At 45.4% G+C, this 21840-nt stretch overlaps 1 protein-coding gene across 1 annotated transcript; it reads left to right on the plus strand.

Annotated features, from left to right (window-relative positions):
- The first annotated feature begins 14585 nt into the window (after positions 1–14585).
- LOC129150546 (small integral membrane protein 12-like) lies at positions 14586–18678 on the plus strand. Its single transcript, XM_054722329.1, has 2 exons — positions 14586–14888; positions 18529–18678. The coding sequence occupies exons 1-2, from the start codon at positions 14592–14594 to the stop codon at positions 18676–18678; spliced, it is 447 nt and encodes a 148-aa protein (XP_054578304.1). The 5' UTR covers positions 14586–14591.
- Positions 18679–21840: the final 3162 nt, after the last annotated feature.

Genomic DNA, 21840 nt, shown 5'->3' on the forward strand with positions numbered 1-21840 from the left:
TTTTAAAATATATTTTTATTGATTTCAGACAGGAAGGGAGAGGGAGAGAGAGATAGAAACATCCATGATGAGAGAGAATCATTGATTGGCTGCCTCCTGCATGCCCCCTACTGAGGGTTCGAGCCAGCAACTTTGGCATGTGGCCTTGACTGGAATAGAACCTGGGACCCTTTGGTCCCTAGGTTGATGCTCTATCCATTGCGCCAAACCAGCCAGGGCCATCTGTGTTTGTTTGTTTTGTTTTGTTTCAGAATCATGTTCCACAGTCCAGTGTCCAGACATATCATGAGGCCTGAGTGAAACAGGCTGGTTTAAGGGCACACTGACCCAGGGTCAGGAGACAGAGATAAAGAGTGTGACCCCTGGCTCTGACCTGGGGCTTGGGTAAGAGCGGCAGGAATCCATCCTGCTGACCCGGCTGGTCCATCAGGATGAAATTATTTTTGTTTGCTGCCACACCCACGGCTCCACCTCAAGAAACAACAGGTAGCTGCGCTTGAACCCTGCCTGCCACAGGCGCACACTCAGAGTGCAGGTCTGAAGCCAGACCCCAGAGAGCAAACCTTCTAGAGGAATCCGAGGGGGTCACAGGGAAGCCTGGGCAGAAGGGAGGGGCCTAAAAGCATTTCCTTTCCTCCAGGCATGAAGACCAGTTAGGGAACTAGTGAATGATTTACAGCGATACTCTTTATAGAAAGGAGCAGGTTAACTTTCTGGATTACTCATCCACAATAAATCAAGAGAACTTGGTTGAAATGCAAGACTCCAGAAGGCTTAAAAGATAGATTGCGCAGTGGGTTCAAAATTTCAACTTTTTAAAAGCTTTGCCTGAATTCAGGCTTTAACCACAGAGATCAGCCCTGTTACATGGAAGGCTGGCATTTCCTCGGTTAGGAGCCTGAGCTCATAGCCATCAGATGAGCAGTTCCAAGTAAGTGCGAAGGTAGCCAGGAGGGGCGGGGCTGGGTGCTTTATCAAAGCAGCATCCCAGGCCCACCTCTCTCCTCCATCTCCCCCTTCCCAGAGAGGAATGGGAAGCTGCAAGCCAGGTCACTCATTTGCGATTGATCTTGTTTTAAGAACGCAGGGTAAGTGTTAAAATGACCCATGAATTTAGCAAACACATCTTGAAGAATTTTTGTTGAGTTAAACTGTTTCCAATTAACATCACTTTTCAGCTACGCTGATTTGGAGACAGGCTTGGAATATTTATCTTCCTTTTCCCCAGCAGGAACTGTTTCTTGTGCTTATTTCATTAACTATTAGGACCCCCAAAGTGAATGAACAGGGGAGAAAATGGGACCAGCCAGGTGATCCTGCTCTGCAGACTGCTCCCAATATTAAAATAACCAATTGCAAAAGACATATTTGGGACTATCCTAGGCCCTACCTGTAGGGCAGTTTAGTCACATCGGAAGTGAGAACAGATCACCTAAGACTAGAACTGATATTCAGCTTGTGTGCCTGTAGCTGTGCAGTGCACAGCTTGCTCAACCATACAATGCAGGCTGGGTATGGCCCCATCACACATTTATATCTAGCATCTTCCTGATTGGCTGGTGCCTTTGCTGATTGTTTTGTTTTTTTTTTTAAATATATTTTTATTGATTTTTTACAGAAAGGAAGAGAGGGTGATAGAGAGAAACATCGATGAGAGAGAAACATCGATCAGCTGCCTCTTGCACACCCCCTACTGGTACATGCCTTTGACCGGAATCGAACCTGGGACCCTTGAGTCCCCAGGCCGACGCTCTATCCACTGAGCCAAACCGGTTTCGGCCCTTTGCTGATTGTTAAACTGTGACTATCACTCTGTCAGGACCAAGACCCTGCTGGTTACAGAGGCTCACTCACTGAGGTCTAATTTTTGCTCATTTTCCCTTTGTCACTTGGGCCTTGTTAAAGTATTGCCTGATAATTTGGGGGGAGGGAAGGAGTGTTCAATCAGTGTTCAATCTGCACACAGTGACTAAAATTCCCTAATTTTGGCCATGGTGCCCATCTATCTGGTATCTCCCAACCAGAGACCTTCTTTTTCTAGGGTGTAAACCACCAAATATCTTTCAAGTATACAAGAAATAGACCCCCAGAGGCATGGAATGGGGGATTGTGATCTAGAGATCCAATAATTTCTCACTAGGTTTCACCCTACTTCCTGTATGAACTCCCCCTCTAAGCACAATTCAGAAGTATCTTCTCCCGTGTGCAGGTGAATTAGCATCTTCCCTTACTGCCACTTTGAGCTACAGCTTTTTCCAATCTGCTAAGTCAGTTTCTATGTGTCCATCCATTGTCCAGTTTCCTAAGTTATGTTGCCACTGTCTCCTCTCCTATTCTCCCTGTCCTGGCGAGTTTAGGCTTTAAAAAGTCTTTGCTGTAATTTTAGTAGGGTTTGGGGGGAGAAAGATACCTTAGGCAAGTATGTCAAACCCCGCTTTTGAACATGAAGCGAGAGTACATACATCCAAGATTTCCTGATAAGATATTTAGTAACTAGAGGCCTAGTGCATGAAATTCATGCATGGGTAGGGTCCCTAGGCCTGGCCGGCAATCAGGGCCAATCAGGTTCCCTGCCTCCCTGCCTTCTCCTTCCCTCACTCCCTCAGCACCCCACAGCCGCCACTGGTTACCCTCCATGTTCTGCACCAACCCCTAGTGGTCAGCGCATGTCATAGCAAGCAATCGAACTCCTGTTCTCTTGGTTGAACTCCCAAGGGGACACTTTGCATATTAGCCTTTTATATATATAGATTGGTTCTCTGAAATAACCTTTAAGGATTTTAAAAGTAATGTTTGCTGTTTTTGTTATTGTTATTTTAAAGAACATCAGAATCACAAATCAGAGTTCTAAACAATTGGCAAGAACTGTGTTTGGAACTTGATAAGACCATCCGACCTTCTTGGTGGTGTCCAGAATAGATGATCAGCCTCTTGAGTGGAGAGTGTGGGTCATAGTATGACTGTGGCCAACAGTGAGGTGTGTTGGTATGCCTGACCAACTCGAATATAGTACAGTTATTCATACTGACATAGTTGGAAACTGGAAAAGGTCGTTAGGACACAAGACACACAGATGTGTCATCGGCATGAGTTATTGACCTACTACATGAAAATACTAACTTGACTGACCACTGAGGTGATCCCATTCTCTTAAGAAAATAAAACAAGAAAGCACCGTAGGAAGGAGAAGAGAACGTAACTCACAGCTGGGCTTGCCCTAACCTTGGCCTTTTTTCTCTGCAGCCAGAGGGTATGGCTCGGTGGCAGGCAGGTACCTGAGATGCCTTCTAAGATTTATGTCCTTTTTATGTCCTTTTCCTGTGTATGCACCTAAGTACACTACCTTTTTTTCTCAGAATTTTTGAATCATCCTTTTGTTTACACCATAAATACTTTTGAGCGCACACCTTCAGGTACATACTCGCCTTTGTGCAAAACCACGGCAGACGCTTCAGAAATACAAAAGCATCTCCACTTCAGAGGTCTGGATCAATAACAGCAGTAGAAACACGCTGCTTAAAAGAAGCTTCGAGCAAAGTGCAGTGGGTGTTGTTGTTTTAAATATTGTTATTGATTTCAGAGAGGAAGGGAGAGAGAGAGATAGAAACATCAATGATGGGAGAGAATCATTGATTGGCTGCCTCCTGCACAACCCCTACTGGGAATCAAGCCAGAACCTCCGGGGCACGTGCCCTGACCAGGAATCCAACTGTGACCTTCTGGTTCTTAGGTTGACGCTCAACCAGTGGGCCAGGACGGCTGGGCCAGTGGGGTTTTTAGAGGAGAAAGGATTGGCTGGGATGGGCAGGGCAGACTTCTCAGAGGAGGGCCATGTGAGCTGGGCTTAGAGAACTGAGAGGAGAGCCGTCCAGGTGAGGGAAGCTTATATATTAGGAGACTTCATCCCAACCTTCCCCAGCCTCTTCAAATTCATGCGTTTTGGGCTGGAGGGAGAGGGAACAGGAGAAATGTTGTTCAGGGTACAAACCGGAAACGAGCAGATAAATTAGTCCTGGAGATCTAATGCACTGTATAGTGAATATAGCCAACAATATTGTGTTATTATCATCACACTGTCTAAAAGACTAGATCTTAATTATTCCCACCACAAAAAAAAACACATGGTAATTATGTGATGTGAGAGTAGTGCTAACCATCCCTACGACGGCAATCATGTGAAAATATATAACATCAACATGTTGTACACCTTAAATTTATACAACGTTATACATCAAATATATCTCAATAGTCTCAATAATAAAGATATAAATTCATGCTGTCTTTCAATAAACATAAAAAGCCACATCCTCATTTAATGTTATGTGAAATCTCAAAATAAATTAAATAGCAACACTTAAAACAAATTAAACACTTGAAGCAATTAAATGAAACAAGTCATTAAATTAAATCTTAACACCCCCCCTTCCTGTTCCCCCGTACCCCACATTCCCACCCAATTCTTAGTAAAGGAACAACTAATATAAAGATGATTCTTTCCAAAGCCAGGAGACTATGACCTAAACATCCCCCATCCTTCCTCCCCACATCCCCATGGCATTACAAGAAGACACACACACACACACACACACACACACACACACACACACACACACACACAACTAATAACTTGGCAAGAGCACCCCTACAGATAGCTTCTTTCCCCGCTTAAATATGGAAAGAGCTTGAGGAGTGAACATGCTATGCTTTGCTGTAAGAAAAGCAGACATCTTTAAAGGGGGGAGGCCTGATGTCTTTGCAAGAGTGAAAGGCCTGGGCTGGATCCGGATTAGCGATGCTTGCGGCAAACGATCAAAGGGAATTTATATGACACCCTGCAAGGCCCCGCTGGGACAAGCCTGGGTCCCAGAGCAAACAGAGGCTAACAGAACTGGTTCCTCAAGGGCGGCCGGAAGGCAGGCCCAGCCCCACTCTGCTGGGAAAGGCCTGCTGATCACAGGGAAACAATGGGCATTCGAACGCCAGCACCCACATAAGTTCAGGGAGCAGTTATGTGTCTGATGGTTAACACGAGGTGCAAAGCCGTGGGTCCCGTGGGTTAATTCAGAAATAAAAATGCAATCACGCCATTCATCATTGCCTGGGAATGATAACTCCCATGGCAGGCTCCATCCTTGCACTTCAGAGCAGTCATAAAGGAGAGGGGGCCAGCCTGAGCTCCCAGCAGCTTTTTAATCAGGAAAGATGGCCAGAGCCATAGATTTAATGTGAGCAATTAAGCTTCATGGGCTAAATAAATTCACTGGCCTGGTCTAGTTCCCTAAAACCCTATGCTCAGTAATGCCGTAAGCTGGAATTGCATTGCAGAGGCTACTGATTCAAACTGCTGTGAAGGAAGTTCACAAAAGTTCACATTGAACTTGGCAGGCCAGGACAGGGCACTTTGGCAGCTCCACAGATTCCGACTGCAATTCCCCAACCTGCCCTCAGGATCCCATTCTCTCCAGGATGGGTTGGCAGAGGGGAGGCCCCTGTGATTGATTTACTAGCTGCTCTACCTTATGTACAAGTTTATAGGGTATTGTACCAGGGGAGAAAAGACAGTTCCGTGGAAATAACTCAAGTCTCATGTGGTTTCTGTGTAAACCTCCCTCCCCACCCCCCTAATCCCATGATTTTTTTGGAGCTTGAGTGAGGAAACTTGGGAAGAGCTGGTTTGGAGGATGTAACTGGGTGAGACATCATTTGGGATTTTGTTTTGTTTTTCAAAATTTCAAATCACCTTTGTCCTCCAGGCCTCAAAACACATGGGAAGGATGGCCTTTTAAAAGGGGGGGGAGGGGGCGTGGGGAGGACAGGGGAGCGGAGAAAGGGTGGGGTTGGAGCCCAAGTTCAGGGAGTGGAGCAATCCCGCTGTAGACATAGACACTGAGTAAATATTTGAGTCTACAGCCCAGGGGCTGGTCATTTCTTCCAGGACCTGAGGGCACTTTCTAATCATCGGATCAAAGACATTGCTGGCTCCTGGTTTCCACAGAGTAAAATCAGACATTCCCCACTGTTTCATTCTTCTTTAGCTTTCTCGTCTTATCTCTCACTACATCTCCCCCCAATTTTTTCAACACTACCCACGCATCCCCACAGTCACCCACAGCCACCCCTCACCGCTCTACTCCCTGCCTTCCTGCTCACCAGCAAACACTCCTAACACATACTTGCATGTGTACACGTATACACAAACACACACACACACACAAACACACACACACACACACACACACACACACACACTTCATTTCAAGCATTTACCCAGAACCTCCAATGTGCCAGATACTGAGCTAAAATCCTCCCAATAAACCCATGAGGCAGGTGCTTTCCCTCCACTGTTACTGAGATATAACGGACATATAACATTGTAGTAGTGTAAGTGTATGACCTAATGATTTGATATATTTATATATTGTGAAATGACCACCACAATAGTTAGCATCCATCACTTCATGTAGTTATAGTATTTTTTCTTGTGATGAGAACTTTGAAGATGTATTCTCTTAGCATCTTTCAAATATACGCTACATTGCTATTAGTCATCATGGTCTACATTATACCCCCAGAACTTACTTATCTTATAACTGGAAGTGTGTACCTTTATGGGTAGATACATTTTTATATCCCCACATTACAGGTGAAGAAACAGTCTCAGAGAGATTGACTTGCCTAAGGTCACATAGCTGGTAGGCTCATAGACATGGATGGCCAAATCCAGGTTTCCTAACTCCTGAGTGAAACCCCTACCCTCTATTTCCACAAATCTGCCTGTTCAAATATTTATATTTTTTAATTTTATTTTTAATGTATCATTTATTGATTTCAGAGAGGAAGGGAGAAGGAGAGTTAGAAACATCAATGTTGAGAGAGAATCATTGATCAGCTGCCTCCTGTATGCCCCCCTTCTGCAACCCAGGCCTGTGCTCAGACTGGGAATTGAATCATAACCTTTTAGTTCATAGGTCAACACTCAACCACTGAGCCATGCTGGGCCATAAATATATATATATTTTAAATCCATTATGCTAGGGTGGTTTTCCCATGCCTTCCATTGAAAATTCACCTCATTCCTGTTGTATTTTTATCTAACCTCTAGTAAGACACTTAACAAAATCAGTTTCATGTCCAAGTTACTATGTATCTGCCTCCCTAAGGACACTGAGCACAGGTGAAGGCTAATGCACTTGTGAGTCCCCAGCAGTACCTGCCATGATGCTTTCCACACAGTATATGCTTGAAAATAATTGTCGACTTTACTGGAAGAAAAGAATTCCTGAACCTCTTCGACAATGTGAGCATGCCAACAGAGAATGGGAAAATCTCAGTCAACACTCTGCTTTGTTTTAGATTTTTTCCCTCTGCTCTTGAGTGAGAGCCACTGCAGCTAATGACCGGCCCTTTGTCTAACACTGCTTAATCTTGGATAAATAAATCAGAAGCGTCTGGAAGAACTTCCAGGAGCCCAGTAAGCTCCGTTTGGAAATGGATGGCCAATTCCAGAAAGACTCCATGCCTTCACTCTGTTGCTCACGCCTAGCTTTTCCTTTTGGCTTTGTTTGTTTTTATAATCCAGAACATCAGCAAATACATTTAATCGGGTCACTAATTTCATCAATAACTAAGGCCTGTCCAAGGTGGCAATTCCCCACCCAACAAACTTTATTCGACCAAACTCATTGTAGTGGCAGAAAAACAACCTTAAAAACGACACACTGGGTGGAAAGTAAACAAATATAATAGCCATATATACCAAACCTTACAAAGTATAGACAGCACAACAGAGGAACTGAGGCAGCGAGTGTATAACAAAGGCTGTGTAGTGTAAGGGTTTTTTGAAGCTACAATGAGTTTGAATTGACATCCTACCCCTTTTTAACCATGTAAGCTTGGATGATGTGTTTAATTTCTTTATGCCTCAGTTTCCTCCTCTAAAACACAGGGAAAAGCCTAGCTCCCACCTCATATACTGCAGTGAGCATGAAACATGCTATTACATGCTAAGTGCTTGGGACAGTGTGGGGCACATAGTAAGCTTTCAGTGATGCTGCTATGACTATGATCAAAATTCTAACAAGAGTTGGGGCTATGGAATCTCAGAAAACCACAGGTCTTTGAGTTGGAACACCTGATTTTAATTCCAGTTCTTCCACTGAATAAGCTGTGTGATCTCGGGCCAGTCCTATTGCCTCACTGAGCTTTGATTTCCTCCTCAGCACTTGGACTTGGTCCTCTCAGGTCCTACCCTGCTTCTGGGGGAGAGAAGGGCACTTGCTTGTCAGTCTCCCTCCCCTCCTCAGCTCTCCATCTGATCTCCAGGTCGTTCTGTAGTGACATCAGTTGTCTTCCCTGGATATGGGACAGGTCCCACATATAATAACATAACTCTTTGGTCAATTTTCTCACTGGATGGGTCCATTCACTGGAAGCAGATTCACTAGCCATTGTCAGAACTGAGTGTACCCAATCATAAAGCATAGCTCCTTTATGTCCTTATTCAGGATCCAGGTTGGGGACCTTAGTGTATGTACCTCTCACCAATGGCTCTGGGACCTCTTAGGTATGACTTAAGCCTAAAGACTTGGCTACCAAACAGCTGTCTCTCTTATAGCTAGAAGCAGGATTCTTAGCCTCATAGTTTCAAACTCCAAATGCTCCCAGAATGCCCATGGAGCTCATGTTTCTGGTTTGAGGAGCTCCTTCCAGAACTTGGCAAATCATGAGCCTTTTCAAGTTCAAGTTTCCAGCTCCAAATATCTCCCCCAATGTCTCAAGTGACATCTCTCCCAAGGAACCTCTAAATCCTTTCAGAACTCAACTTTACACAGTCATGCACAAATATATTTAATATCTGAACACATTAAAACTAATTATATAAAAAGTGTAACCTACAGGAAAAGAAATGTTTTCTGGCATCAAAATTTTCTGAATAACTTGGATCTCAAAGTCTATGTATGCCAGTGCATTCAAAATGCCTTGAGGAAGAATGTTTTCCATCTAAAATTTTATGCTCAACCTAGCTACCATTCAAGTGTGAAGGCAAAATGTTGTCATTTTCCAACAAAGACTCAAACATTTTACCTTCCATGTATCGTTTCTGAGAAAATTAATTACGACTGTACTCCAGTAGAACAAGAGTAAAAACTATTAAAAAGGAGGAAATTGGGGAGGAAACTGAACTAGCAGTCTAACAGAAAGAAGGCCCAGGCAGATGATTATGCACTAGGCCTAGGAATTAGCCAATTAGGTACAGGGAAGCCAGCTTGCTCAAGGTCACACCCAACTGATGACAGAGCCAGGATTCAACCCAGGTGGCTGAGCTCTGGTGCCCATGCTCTTATCCACTCCCTACATTTTGGCATGAAAATGTTAATATAAAATTATCAATTCTGCAAAAATTAATATGCATACAAGTTTAATGCAGTTTGAATCAAATCTCACAATAATTTTTGTTGACATTGTTTAAAACTATCTCAATATACATAAGGAAGAAGAGACATAGCAGGAAAACCAAGAAGTATGAAAGTAAGAAATAATAAAGGGGGACTTGCCTTATCTGATAATAGCAGATAATATAGATTCATTACATTCAAAGCAATCAAATATTGGCATAGACATAGACAAATAGAGCAGGGCAAGAAATAAGAATTCAGAAATAGATCCAGCATATATGATAATTTAGTATGCCAAACTCATAATTGTATTATGTGTAAGGAGAATGGATTACTTAATACATAATACTGACAAAACTGATTATTCCCTGAAAAATATTATTATACTATTTTAAACCATATGTATACCCAAATTCCAAATTGAATAGAACCCAATACAAAAACAAAATAATAAAAAAAATCTTACAAGTTCATTTAAGAGAATACACATAATTCTAAGGTTGATACATACCTTTCAAACTGAGATTAGAAACTAGAGAAAGCTTGAAAATAAAAAAATAAGTTTATTAAATGGGATAAATATTTTTATACATTTATAAGCAAAAAAATAAGTGCCTAAATAAAATTAGTAGAAAAATAACAAATTCAGGATAAAATTTATAACACAGAGACCAAAATTAACATCTATAATATAAAAAGAGCATTTACAAGTTGGCCAAAAAAAAAATAAGACAATTCAGAAAAATATGCAGAAATAGTAAATAGACAATTCAGAGAAGAGCTGATCCAAATAGCAAAATTATTTAAATTAATTGTGATCAGGAAGAGGAAAATTTATGCAACAATGAGATATCAGTGTACTTGGATTATATGCCTAGAGGTTTCTAAATTGAAAACATCAAGGGACTATGGGCTGGAGTAAAAACTATGAGATGCAGAAAGGAGTTACTCTCGTACACTGCTGGTAGAAATGTCCATTGTCACAGCCTTTTTGGAAAGCAATCTGACAATGTCTATTAAAATTTAATAACTATCACATACCCTTCTACCCGTCTATTCCACTCCTGGGAATCTAGCCCATAAACATGAAACCGCCAGTACAAAGAACATGTTTACAAGGATATTTACTGTAGCCTTGTTTGTAGTGGTAAACCTGGAAAACCATCAGTAGAGGAAAGGCCAATAAATTATGCATATCCACACAAAAGGAGATTTTCTACCCATTAAAGGAATGAATTAGAGCTTTATCAGTTGGCTTAGAAGAATTTCCACGAGACATTATTGAATGAAGAACAATAGTGTGTATAATAAAAACCCATTCTTATGGAATTAATAATAATAGTACATCTTCATTTGTATGGTCACACGTGCATGAAGAAAAATCTAAAAGTAGGCATCCTGAGCTGTAGCATGTGTTACTTGGTGGAGGCTGAGTGATAAACAAGGAAAGGGAAGGAGGAGCTCAGGAGAGGAGAATCAAGCATAAAATAAAAAGGGGGGAGTCTACGGGATCCATTCACATTTATGAAAAATTTAATGTGCATATGTGTATGAGAAAACTAATTTTTAAAATTATTTACAAGTTAAGTGGCGGGGGGCGGGGGATGGTGAGGAAGGACAACCTTTATAAGTGGGGTGTGCCTCTTGTTCCCGTGTCTGAACTGGGAAGGTTTCCGGAGTGTGAGCTTCCTCCCCATTCCATTCACCTTCTAGGTGTTGGCATTCTTGGTCTTTCCCTATTCTATTTTTCTTACTTGTCACTAATTCTGCCCAAACTATTCTAAACCATCAGCTCACCTTTCAAATACAGATATACCTGGGTTGGCACAAATAAGGGCAAAAAATCTTATAGCTGCCACTTACTGGCTCTGTGATCTCAGTCCAGTTACTTAAAAGCGTCTAAGCCTCAATTGTCTCATCTGTAAAATGGACATAAAAATACATACCTTTGATGGTTCATTGGGCCCTGGTGTCCAGAAACGTGGTCAAACATTATTCTGGATGTTTCTGAGAGATTTTTTTGGTATGAGATTAACATTTAAATTGGTAGACTTGGAGTAAAGCAGGCTGCCCTCCATAATGTGGGTGGGCCTCCTCCAGTCAGATAAAGGCCTGAACAGAACAGAAAGACTGCGTTCCCCAGTAAGAGTTCTTTCCAGTAGATTGCCCTCAGACTTCAACTGCAGTATCTACTCTTACTGAGTCTCCAGCCAACAGGCCCACCCTACAAATTTGGGACTTGCCAGCCTCCATAATCACATGAGCCAATTCCTTAAAATCTCAATATCTCTTTATATCTCTCTCCATATATAACATAGATATGCTATATGTGTCATATATGTATTAAATGTCTAGATACATACATACATACATACATACAGATCCTATAGGCCTGTTTCTCTGGAGAATCTCATTGGTTTGTAAAGATTACATGAGATAAGGTTTGTAAAAGACCAATCACATAGTGCTTTGATATGAACAAACCTCCCAATAAATGATTAAAAAAAAAAAAATGGCAATGAGCCTTAGCTGGTTTGGTTCAGTGGATAGAGCATCGGCCTGTGGACTGAAGAGTCCCAGGTTCAATTCCGGTCAAGGGCACATGCCTGGGTTGCGGGCTCGATCCCCAGTAGGGGGCGTGCAGGAGGCAGCCAATCAATGATTCTCTCTCATCATTGATGTTTCTATCTCTCTCTCCCTCTCCCGTCCTCTCTGAAATCAATAAAAATATATTTTTAAAAATAGGCAATGATTCTAGCTGGCTCCATTTCTTCCCTCCTCCTCTCTACTCCCAGATTGGCCAGAACCCCTAGACCCTGGCTGGCTCTGTCTCCCCCCCTCCCTCCCCCGCTGTCTCCTGGCTGCAGAGGATTGTGGGACTCAGGTCTAGGTGGGAGGAGGATGGAATGGCACCCTCTGCACAGTATTCTGGGAGCAAAGTCAACTACTTCAGAGCCATGGCTCAAGTGTCACTCTGGGGCACCTGCAGGTTTGGGGACTATGATGGCCACCATTGGTCCCTTCTAAAACTGGGAAAGCCCCGCCCAGCCTCCTCCAAGGCCACCAGGAGTTGGACCAGCTGAGAGAGATGGAACGCTAAGGGGTCCGATTCCTAACCTCTCCCCGATGGGCGCCCTGACCAGGCAGCATCAGGTCAGAAGCAAAAACTGCCACAGTGTGTGCTAACGCAACAGAACACGGAGGAAGCAAGGAAGACAGAAATACATTTTCTGAAAAGTGAGCCCTTGTCTATACCAGCTTCCCTTTATTTACTTAGACTGGGGAAAGCTGGCCCTGTGGGGGTCCGGCCAGACCAAACACAGCCTCCCAGCACTCAGCAGCCCTCTCTCCCCGCCATGGGCCCTGCTGGGGAGCAGGCGTCTGAAAACTCTCTGCCCTGCTCCTGGCAGCCTGCCCACGGGGAGTGGCAGCTATAAGTCTCTGCCCGGGTTGTTTTTCGCTTGGACAACCTCTGCTCTTACAAACAGAGCCCACCGCTCTGAGGCCGGCCGGCCGGCCTGCATCTGCCCCCCACCCCCCAAACTCCCAGAGCTGTATTGTTTTCATTTCCTGCAATCCCCAACTTCCTTGTCATAATATTATCCCACGTGGTTCGGGCCGCTGGTCGGCAGGCAGGGTGGTGCAGCAGGCAGCTTCTGGCCTCGGTAGCATGGTTTTGTCTAACTTCTCCTCGCAGTCCCTCCAGGCGCCCGCAGGAGCCAGTTAGCAAGTCAGGGGTGACTGTCCCAGGAACGCAAGGCCTGACTTTCCACGGGGCCTGTGTGTCCAGAGGGGCGGCCCCACATGGAAATGGGTTTGTGAGGAATCCTACACGCCCAGCAAGGGATCGGGAGGTGGGGAGGGCACCACACTGTGAAGTGTGTGGAATCCTGAACTGCCCTTTCGCCTGGGTCTCATACGTCAAGTCAGGTACATCATCCAAACCCCAAGATCACGTGGCACGGCACGCCGTCCCCCCCTCCCACGGGCAAGCTGCCCACGCTGCTGCTTCCGCACAGTGGCCTGCAAACCCTTCTCCCCATCATTGTCACCGACTGGCACCCTCGCTGTGGCATTCGATATACACCACCAAATGTAGGTGACATCAACAGCCCGTATTTCATCTCAGATCTCCCTGATTCTAAGATTTCAGAGACATTATTAAAATGGGGGAAAAACGGCCAATGGTGAGTCTAAAATATCATTCATTGAAAAGCATTCTTATTTCAGGAAATGTTAAAATATGAGGGGTGCGTGTCTAAAATGGATAAAACCAGTATTATGGACCCGGTAGTATTTTTTTTTTAATAAACATGGCGGTCAATGCCTTTGTTTTTAAAATATATTTTTATTGATTTCAGAGAGGAAGGGAGAGAGAGAGAGAGAGAGAGAAACACCAATGAGGAGAGAGAATCATTGATCGGCTGCCTCCTGCACAACCCAGGCCTGTGCTTACTCATTGCCTGGAGGCCAGGATGGGGCGGAAAACGTTAACTCTGTCACAGAGAGAGGCAGTGGCTGTCCTCACAAATCTGGGGAGCAGAGGGTGACGCTGACAGAGCTTCCCATGGCAGTTGGTACATCAGGTCTCCCTCCCAACCTGTGCTTGCATGTTCTAGAAAATAAGTTTCTCCTGTTTGTTTGGCCCATTTTAAAGAGCATAGAATTTGGAATTGGAAAAACCAGGATGATGTCAGATGATCTTGGGGAATTTAGGTAAGTCCTGAGCCTTATCTAAAATGAGGATACTTGGGCCCTGGCCAGTGTGGCTGAGTTGGTTGAGCATCGTCCCATGCTCAGAAGGTTTGCCAGTTTGATTCCCAGTCAGGGCACATGCCCAGGTTGCAGGCTCCATCCCTGGTAGGGGGTGTGCAGGAGGCAGCCGATCAGTTTTGCTCTCACATTGATGTTTCTCTCTTTCCCTCTCTCTTCCTCTCTCTCTCTAAAAATCAATAAAGTCTATTTTTAAAGATAAATAAAATGAGGATACTTAGCCATACCTACCACAGTGAGTTATTTAAAGACGTAATTTAAATAAAACCATTCTCTAGAGAAGAGCTCCATAAGGTGCTATGCGTGCTAATTATTATTTTTTAAAATCTCGACCCTCGGCCTCGCAGGCCACTGGGAGGTGTGGTGGCGGAAGTCCTGGCGAGCAGGCGGAGGGCGGGGGCCGGACGCTGTGGCTCAGATGTCATGTGGCCTGTGTTTTGGACCGTGGTGCGTACTTATGCCCCCTATGTCACATTTCCTGTGGCCTTCGTGGTCGGGACTGTGGGCTACCACCTGGAATGGGTCATCCGGGGAAAAGATCCCCAGCCTGTGGAGGAGGAGAAGAGCATCTCAGAGCGTCGGGAAGATCGAAAGTTGGATGAGCTGCTAGGCAAGGACCACACCCAGGTGGTGAGCCTTAAGGACAAGCTGGTATTTGCCCCTAAAGCTGTCCTGAACAGAAACTGCCCGGAGAAGAATGAATGGAGGACGCAGGGCCATGTGGGTCCTTCCATAGGCTGGGACTGGTCCTGCCACCATGCTGACCCAGCTCCAGAATCCACATCTGATTTGCGTTGTTGCTTATTCTGGCCCCTCGGGCACCGCCCAGCCACACACATACTGGGTGCTCTCCTACCGTCGGGCACACGGACACACCAGAAGCTGAGGGGCCAGGGAAGGGGAAGGCCCTGGAGGGTTCCGGCCTGCAGGCTGCACCTGCTGTATGGTGGGCACAGCTGCCCCGGCTCCTGGGCGCACTTCTGGGGGTAGCGCTATGAAATGAACCTGGGCTGTCAGTCCCTGCGGGGAGGCAGTTGGGCCTCAAGCTGAAGCGCATGGGATTGGGGTGTTGCCTTAAGAGAGATACCACATGTCTAGTTCCCGTTTGCATGGGAAGAACTCAGACATCTACCTGGTTCCTCCCCTCGTTTGCCCAGTCCTTTGTGCTCACTCTTGCTAAAATCCTGTCCTACCAGCTCAGGAAATGGGGGGACTCGCTGGGGAGGGGCTGTTCTTGGCAGCCCAGGCTGTTCACTTGGGGTAGGTGAATTTGTTTAATAATAGTCACCATCTTTCATCCCCCATCACTGTATAGTGCAAAACTTGATTAAAGTGTCATCTGAGAACAACAACAACAAAAAAATTCCCGACCCTCTCATTTTTTGTATTAGCCACACCCCCTTTATTTATGCCAGTCATCAGTTTCATAAGCCGGCCTCCTGCGTCTTCATCCAAGTTATTCAAAGAGAGACATTGGGAGGGAGGCAGGAGGGGCCATCAAAGTTGGGGGCGGGCAGGAACACCCTGACAGGCCCTGGGCGAGGACAGACTTCTATTGTTCAACACCAGCATGATTTTTTAACAAGCCAAGAACCAATCTATTTGCCCTAAATCAGCCTGTGTTTCCCAATCTTCTAAAAGAGTTCATGAATGAGTCTGTCAAACCCCTTGAAATCCGGGACACTATCCTCACGACCCTCGCTTGAGCGGCCAGTCCAGTTTTTAACAAAGGAAATTAGATGGGCTGCTAGACCATGCTGTTCACCCTCACTGAGCCCATGCTCGCCCCATGGGATCACCTTTAGAATGACCCACCATCCATTTGTTCTGAATTTGTTCTAGAATGTTCAGGGGGAGCTACCTCTTCTCAGGGTGATAGGACTTGAGAGAATCCTGCCAGCATGCCAGGTTGGGAAGGAGAGCAGGGGTCCGGGGTCAGGTGCCAGGCTTTGTCTGAGAGCCACAGGAGTGAACAGCAGGAGCCCTCGTGGGCATTTATGCAGACAGCCCCCCAGCCATCCCTGCGAGGACCCAAATCAAAGGTCTGGGTTCAGGCAAGATGAGAACGAACATAGCCAGGCATTAAAGAGCAGCACACACCACAGGAGTATAAAACCAAACCTGGAACCGAAAGGGGTGGCTGAATATTACCCCCCTGAGCTGAGGGGTTGGCACGAGGAAGTTCAGCTGAATTCCATGGGCCTCCTGCGAGCATCCAGTCTATTAGCCCAGCCACGGGAATGCTGGCTGTTCACGAAGCATCCATCCTTACAAGACCCTCAAGCTTATACATAGTTTCAGTCAGTCGCTTTCTCCCACTTCTAGAAAATTTACACGTGTGTGTGTGTGTGTGTGTGTGTGTGTGTGTGTGTGTATCTAGTCTTCTGGCCCCTTCCTTATCACTCCTGGTTTTTCAAAACTGACCGGCAGCCCCTCTTGTATCACAGAAGCCATTTCTTTCAAGACAGTTGAGTCAGGGCTGAGAGAGCATGCGCACCTGTACCAAACACACCAGAGTGCCTGTCCCTGCCAGACATTTACTTCACTGACAGCTTCAGTAGCCAACCTCTTTGAGCCTAAATTTTCTCATTGAAAAATAGGGATAACAGCAATCCTACCAGATAGGATCTCTGTGCGGCTCTCATGCAATCACGTCCATAGAGCACATGGCACAGCACCTGCAGCCACTGCATGGCCCCCTGTCCCTGTGGTCCGTCCGTCGCACCACCATTCCCCATTGTCTGCTCCTCCTGGGATCCATATCCTTGGCCATGTGACTCTGCGGTCCTCCCCACTGGAGACAGCGTGCGCCTCCTATTTCATTGGTGTCGAGCTTGGCTGGCATGTGACTTGCCTCGGCCACTGGAATGTGGGCAGGAGGAACAATGTGCCCTTCTCAGCCGAGGCCTTATGTATTATGTATTTCCACTCATCCCATTTGTGCGCCTGCCATTGCCAAGGGCAGGACATGCCCTGCGAGGCCTGCTGGAACCAGCATAATGAAATTCTCCCGGAGCAGACCTGGACCCAACCCACAGCTTGGAGCCGTGCCCAGCAGAACTCAGCCTCGATCAGCCCAACTCAGGCCAGCCCTCAGACATGTGGACCAGAAATAAGGACTCATTGTTGTCCACCACAGAGTTTTGGAATGGTCTTGTTAAACAGCATTATTGTGACAATACTTTATGCTTATCTTATCCAGACATGGAGACTTAAGCTTATTGAAAGCAGTTAAATGGGCTCATTTCTCTTTTACTCCAGATCCCACCAAACCTCCATGTAATGGAAAGTACATGGCTTTCCATTCCTCATTCATATCTAGCTTCCCCATTTTACTGGCTGAGTGCCTTAGGGCAAATCACTTAACTTCTCTGAGTCTTGCTTTAGTTGTAAAATGGGAGGGAGAATGTCAGCCCCTATTAGCATGAGGGTTAAAAGGTATGATTCATGCTACACATGCAGACATAGCTTGGGTTCTCAAGAAAGGTGGGTCACTCTCCCTTTTCCTTTATAAGCTTCCTACCCTTCAGCTAGCCTCATGTCCAGATCTGGACAGCGTGGACAGACATGAATAGAGTTTGGATACCTCCCTCTGAACATAGGGACAGAGGCATTTGGCTTTGTCTCAGACATCAGTTTCATTCATTCATTCACATTTATGTGGCACCTGTCATATGCAAGGCACTGTTCTAGGCCCTGAGAATCTGGTGGCCAATATGGCAAAGACAGTCCTCTGATGGAGCTGACATTCTAGAAGAGGTTGAAGTAGATAATGAATAGAACAATAAATAAACTAGCTAATTCCAAGCAGTGATAAATACCGTAAAATAAATACAAAAGGGTGATGTGAGAGGAAGTGACAGTGGGGGGCAGTGGTCGGGCAGGCCTTGATGAGACAGTAGCACACAGCAGAAATGTTTCTCTCCAGTGATTCTTGATCCACACTTACCCAGAGAAGCTCTTCTTGTCTTCAACGCTTTAACAAGTTCTGGTTTTTTTTTTTCTCTTTATTTTTTTAAACCACCTGCTGCTCCTGGTAGTGATCCAAGCAACTCTTCCAAATTCATACTTGATCTTCTGTTCTTCCTCCCTCCTTCTGTGCATGTCTGGGTTTTGTCAGTTACCTTGGGGGCCACACCTACCTTTTTAAGACACCCCCTCTTTTTCTCCCTCACTGGCACCATTTTTAGTTTCATACATAGGAGAGGTTCCGTTTTTGAGGGCTCTCACTTCGTCATGCCATCTGCCTGCCTGCCTTTGAAGAACCTTGCATCAGTCTCATCTTTGCACAGTTTGAAATCTGTTCCTCTGTGCCTTATACTGTATAACTATCCCCCACATCTCCATCTCGGCTCTTAAGAACGTCAAGTTAAATGAGAAGATCCCTTTAACATCGCCCCAGCCCATGGCGACTTCAGCCATCCTTGTGGCCAGAGGAGAGCGCACACGAGCAGTGTCCCTCCGTCCTGAACGATGGAGTCTTCGGGAACACATGCCAATCATTCACTAGCTGCTTTGTCTGCCGTTCGCAACATGAATTTCAGCAGTCATCTAGAGCAGACCGGTGAGTCCCAAAATTCAAAAAAATTCCTTTAAAACTCTCATATAAATGGCCTGAGAGGCCTGTCAAAAGTACTGATTCTGAACCAGTGGGTCCAATGCCAGGCCCAAGACTCTGCATGTCAAACAAGCTCCCCGGTACCAGCAGAGCCCATTTAGAACAGTCACATCAACCCTGCATCGTGACCACCACAGACCTCGAGGCTGGATTTGTCATCGGGGTGAAGAAAACATCATCTCTCTACCTCTCAGAATCTCTATCTAGAAGGTAGCCTGGAGCCCATGCCCACAGCAGTATTTCTTCTCTTTGATATTTTGCCTCAATGTCAGAATATTAAAGAGCCTCGGTCCCTAATTTCCTCCCTTCTATACACTAGTATCTGTCATGATGTCGGTTTCCCCAGTTTCATTTTATTGCAGTACATGTATCCATGAGACAGGACACCAAGCCTTGTTTTGAACTCCACAACGACAGTTGACAAGGAAAGGGTGCATCTGACCAGGGCCGCGAAGACCAGGCCAGATCTGCCACCAGGATTCAGAGAACACAAAGTGACCAGCTGCACCTTAAAGGAGAGAAATGCACAGAGAAAACCCCAAAACCGCATCCCAGGGAAAATCATGTATTTATCCAACCAGAAGAATAACAGTGAGAAATTACCCAGTAATTTTCAAAAATTAAAAAAAAAAAAAAGAGGGGGGAGGGGTTATGGAAAAGCACTCATTCCATTATTCATCTATCCATTCATTCATCCATTCAGTCCAACTAATACTTTTGAGCATGTGTTCTGGGTCGGGCTCTTCAGGTGCTGGGTATGTGTGCTGAGAACAGAATCCTTCCCTTTCCTCCTGGAGCTCACACCCCGGGGAGAGACAGACACTGAACAAGGAAGCAGACAAGTGACTCGTAATTGCAAATAGGATTGACTGTGAAGGAAACAAGATACAGTGATAAAGAAAGAAGGAGCAGGGACCTGCTGGTGAGAGGCCCCTCTGAGGAGATGATGTTCAGGCTGAGAGTCCAAAGAGGAGAGGCAGTAAGACCTGTGAGGAGTCAGAGGGAGGTGGAGGGAAGAGAGGTCACTTCAGGGAGAGGGAACAGTATCTGCGGAGGCCCTGAGGTGGGAAAGCATGTAGTGGGTTTGAGGGACTGAAATGAGACTGGCTGGAGCCGAGCACAGTGGTGGAGAGAGTGGCAGGAGAGGAAGTTGGAAAGGTGGCTTATTGTCTGGGACGTTGGTACATCAATGGACCCACCGTGGCTATTGAACAAAATGAACTTGAGATGTTAACACAAGAGGGTAGAAGTATAATATGATGAGATGGGACTTATTTAAATAAATACATGCAGCCCTGACCAGTTTGACTCAGTGGATAGAGCGTTGGCCTGCGGACCAAAGGGTCCCGGGTTTGATTCTGGTCAAGGGCATGTACCACAGTTGTAGGCTCCTCCCTGGCTCGGGCCCTGGTCGGGACTTGTGCAGGAGGCAACCAATCGATGTGTTTCTCTCACATCAATATTTCTCTCTGTCTTTCCCTCTGTTTCACTCTCTCTAAAAATCAATGGAAAAATATCCTCGGGTGAGGATGAAAAAAAACAAAAACAAATACATGAAGAGTGCCTACTTGTTCCAGGATTGGTGTGTGGAAATGAACAGTAGACTACAAAGCCAAATTTTGGAGTCAGGCCTGGAATCAAACCCTGGCTTTGACATTTACTACCTGGGCAACTGTGTTTGAACTGACTTCTCAGAGTGTCAGAGTCCTTGTCCGTAAGAAGACAGTGACCCTGACCTCCCAGAGTGGCTATGAGAACCGAGGTATTGAATATAAATTAAACTTGGAGACTGCACATGGCAAGGGTTTGATAAGTGGAAGCTATTTTTCTACAGGTGTGATCATGGTTTTAATTTGCATCTCCCAGATTGCTATGAGAGTGAGCAGCTTTTCATACGTTGGAAGCTATTTTATTAATAGCATCATTTTTATTGCTCTCTTTTGGAAATTTCAAACAGGATCTAGCACAGCACAGAGGCAGTCCGAGGCATGTAAGTTTCTTCTAAGTTTCTCGGCAACTGACAAGACTGATCTTCCCCTTCAGGGCTGGGGGGGAAGTCTTCACCCCAAATCCAGCCTAAACAGTACCCAGGCACTCACACCACACAGTGCTGCTCCCCACCCCAAATCTCTGCACCTGGTTTCTCTCCCAAACAAGGATTTACCTGCCCTAATTCCATTGCTTTCATTCTGGGCCCATATATCACCACCTTTGCAAAACCTCGTTAATGCTTTGGGGATGCCAAAGCATTCATCAATTCCCTGAAGAAAAGATATTTACCAAAGCTTACCTGGCCAGGTTAAAAGAATTGATGCAGCTCCTTGACAGACAGAAAGCACATGCCCCACCCCCACCCCCACCCCCAGGTGTTCCCGGCTTATTGATATCCTCTTCCTAAAGGCACCGGATGCACATCATCCCTTCAGGCAAACTGAAAAACAACTGTGCTTCATAAAGCGCCCAAAGGTATTTGATGTGTAAGGTAAAGAGTAAGTTAAAGGGTATGTGCCTAAAATAGACAATCTGATGGTTGAAGAAAAAATGAGTCAGTGTCATTCTCTTCAGCAAATCGTTTATTAAGTATTCATTCATTTGACCACTTTTTATTAAACATCTATTGTGTGTTGGCCGCTGAGAAGTGTACACATACTAATCAGGCATAGAAGCTGATGGCCTAAAAGGAGAGCCAACATAGGTACAATCTGTACACACACACACACACACACACACACACACACACACACACACGGAATAGGCAATAATGCCAGCAGAAAGGTTCAGATAAGCTACTGTGGCAGTTCAGATGAGGGACCTGCTTACTCCAGCTGAGGCCTCCCTGGTCACCCTGTATAATAATATCACCACCTGCCCCAACCTCACACTACAGTCTCCCTTTTCCTGCTTTCCCAGGGCACCCATCACCTTGTTGTATAGCATATAATTTACTAGGATGTTATCCTGTTTAGTCCCTCCCATCCCCACTAGAACGTACTGTCTCTCCATAAGGCCAGAGACTTTTTGTCCATGTTGCTGTATCTCAAGTTCCTGGAATAG

Source organism: Eptesicus fuscus, chromosome 2 (assembly GCF_027574615.1).
Source record: "Eptesicus fuscus isolate TK198812 chromosome 2, DD_ASM_mEF_20220401, whole genome shotgun sequence".
NCBI lineage: Eukaryota > Metazoa > Chordata > Mammalia > Chiroptera > Vespertilionidae > Eptesicus > Eptesicus fuscus.

Coding starts and splice junctions, on each gene's coding strand:
- LOC129150546 (XM_054722329.1), top strand. CDS start 14,592: ATGTGGCCTGTGTTTTGGACCGTGGTGCGTACTTATGCCCCCTATGTC. Junction 14,889..18,528: donor AATGGAGGACGCAGGGCCAT/GTGGGTCCTTCC, acceptor TCGGCTCTTAAG/AACGTCAAGTTAAATGAGAA.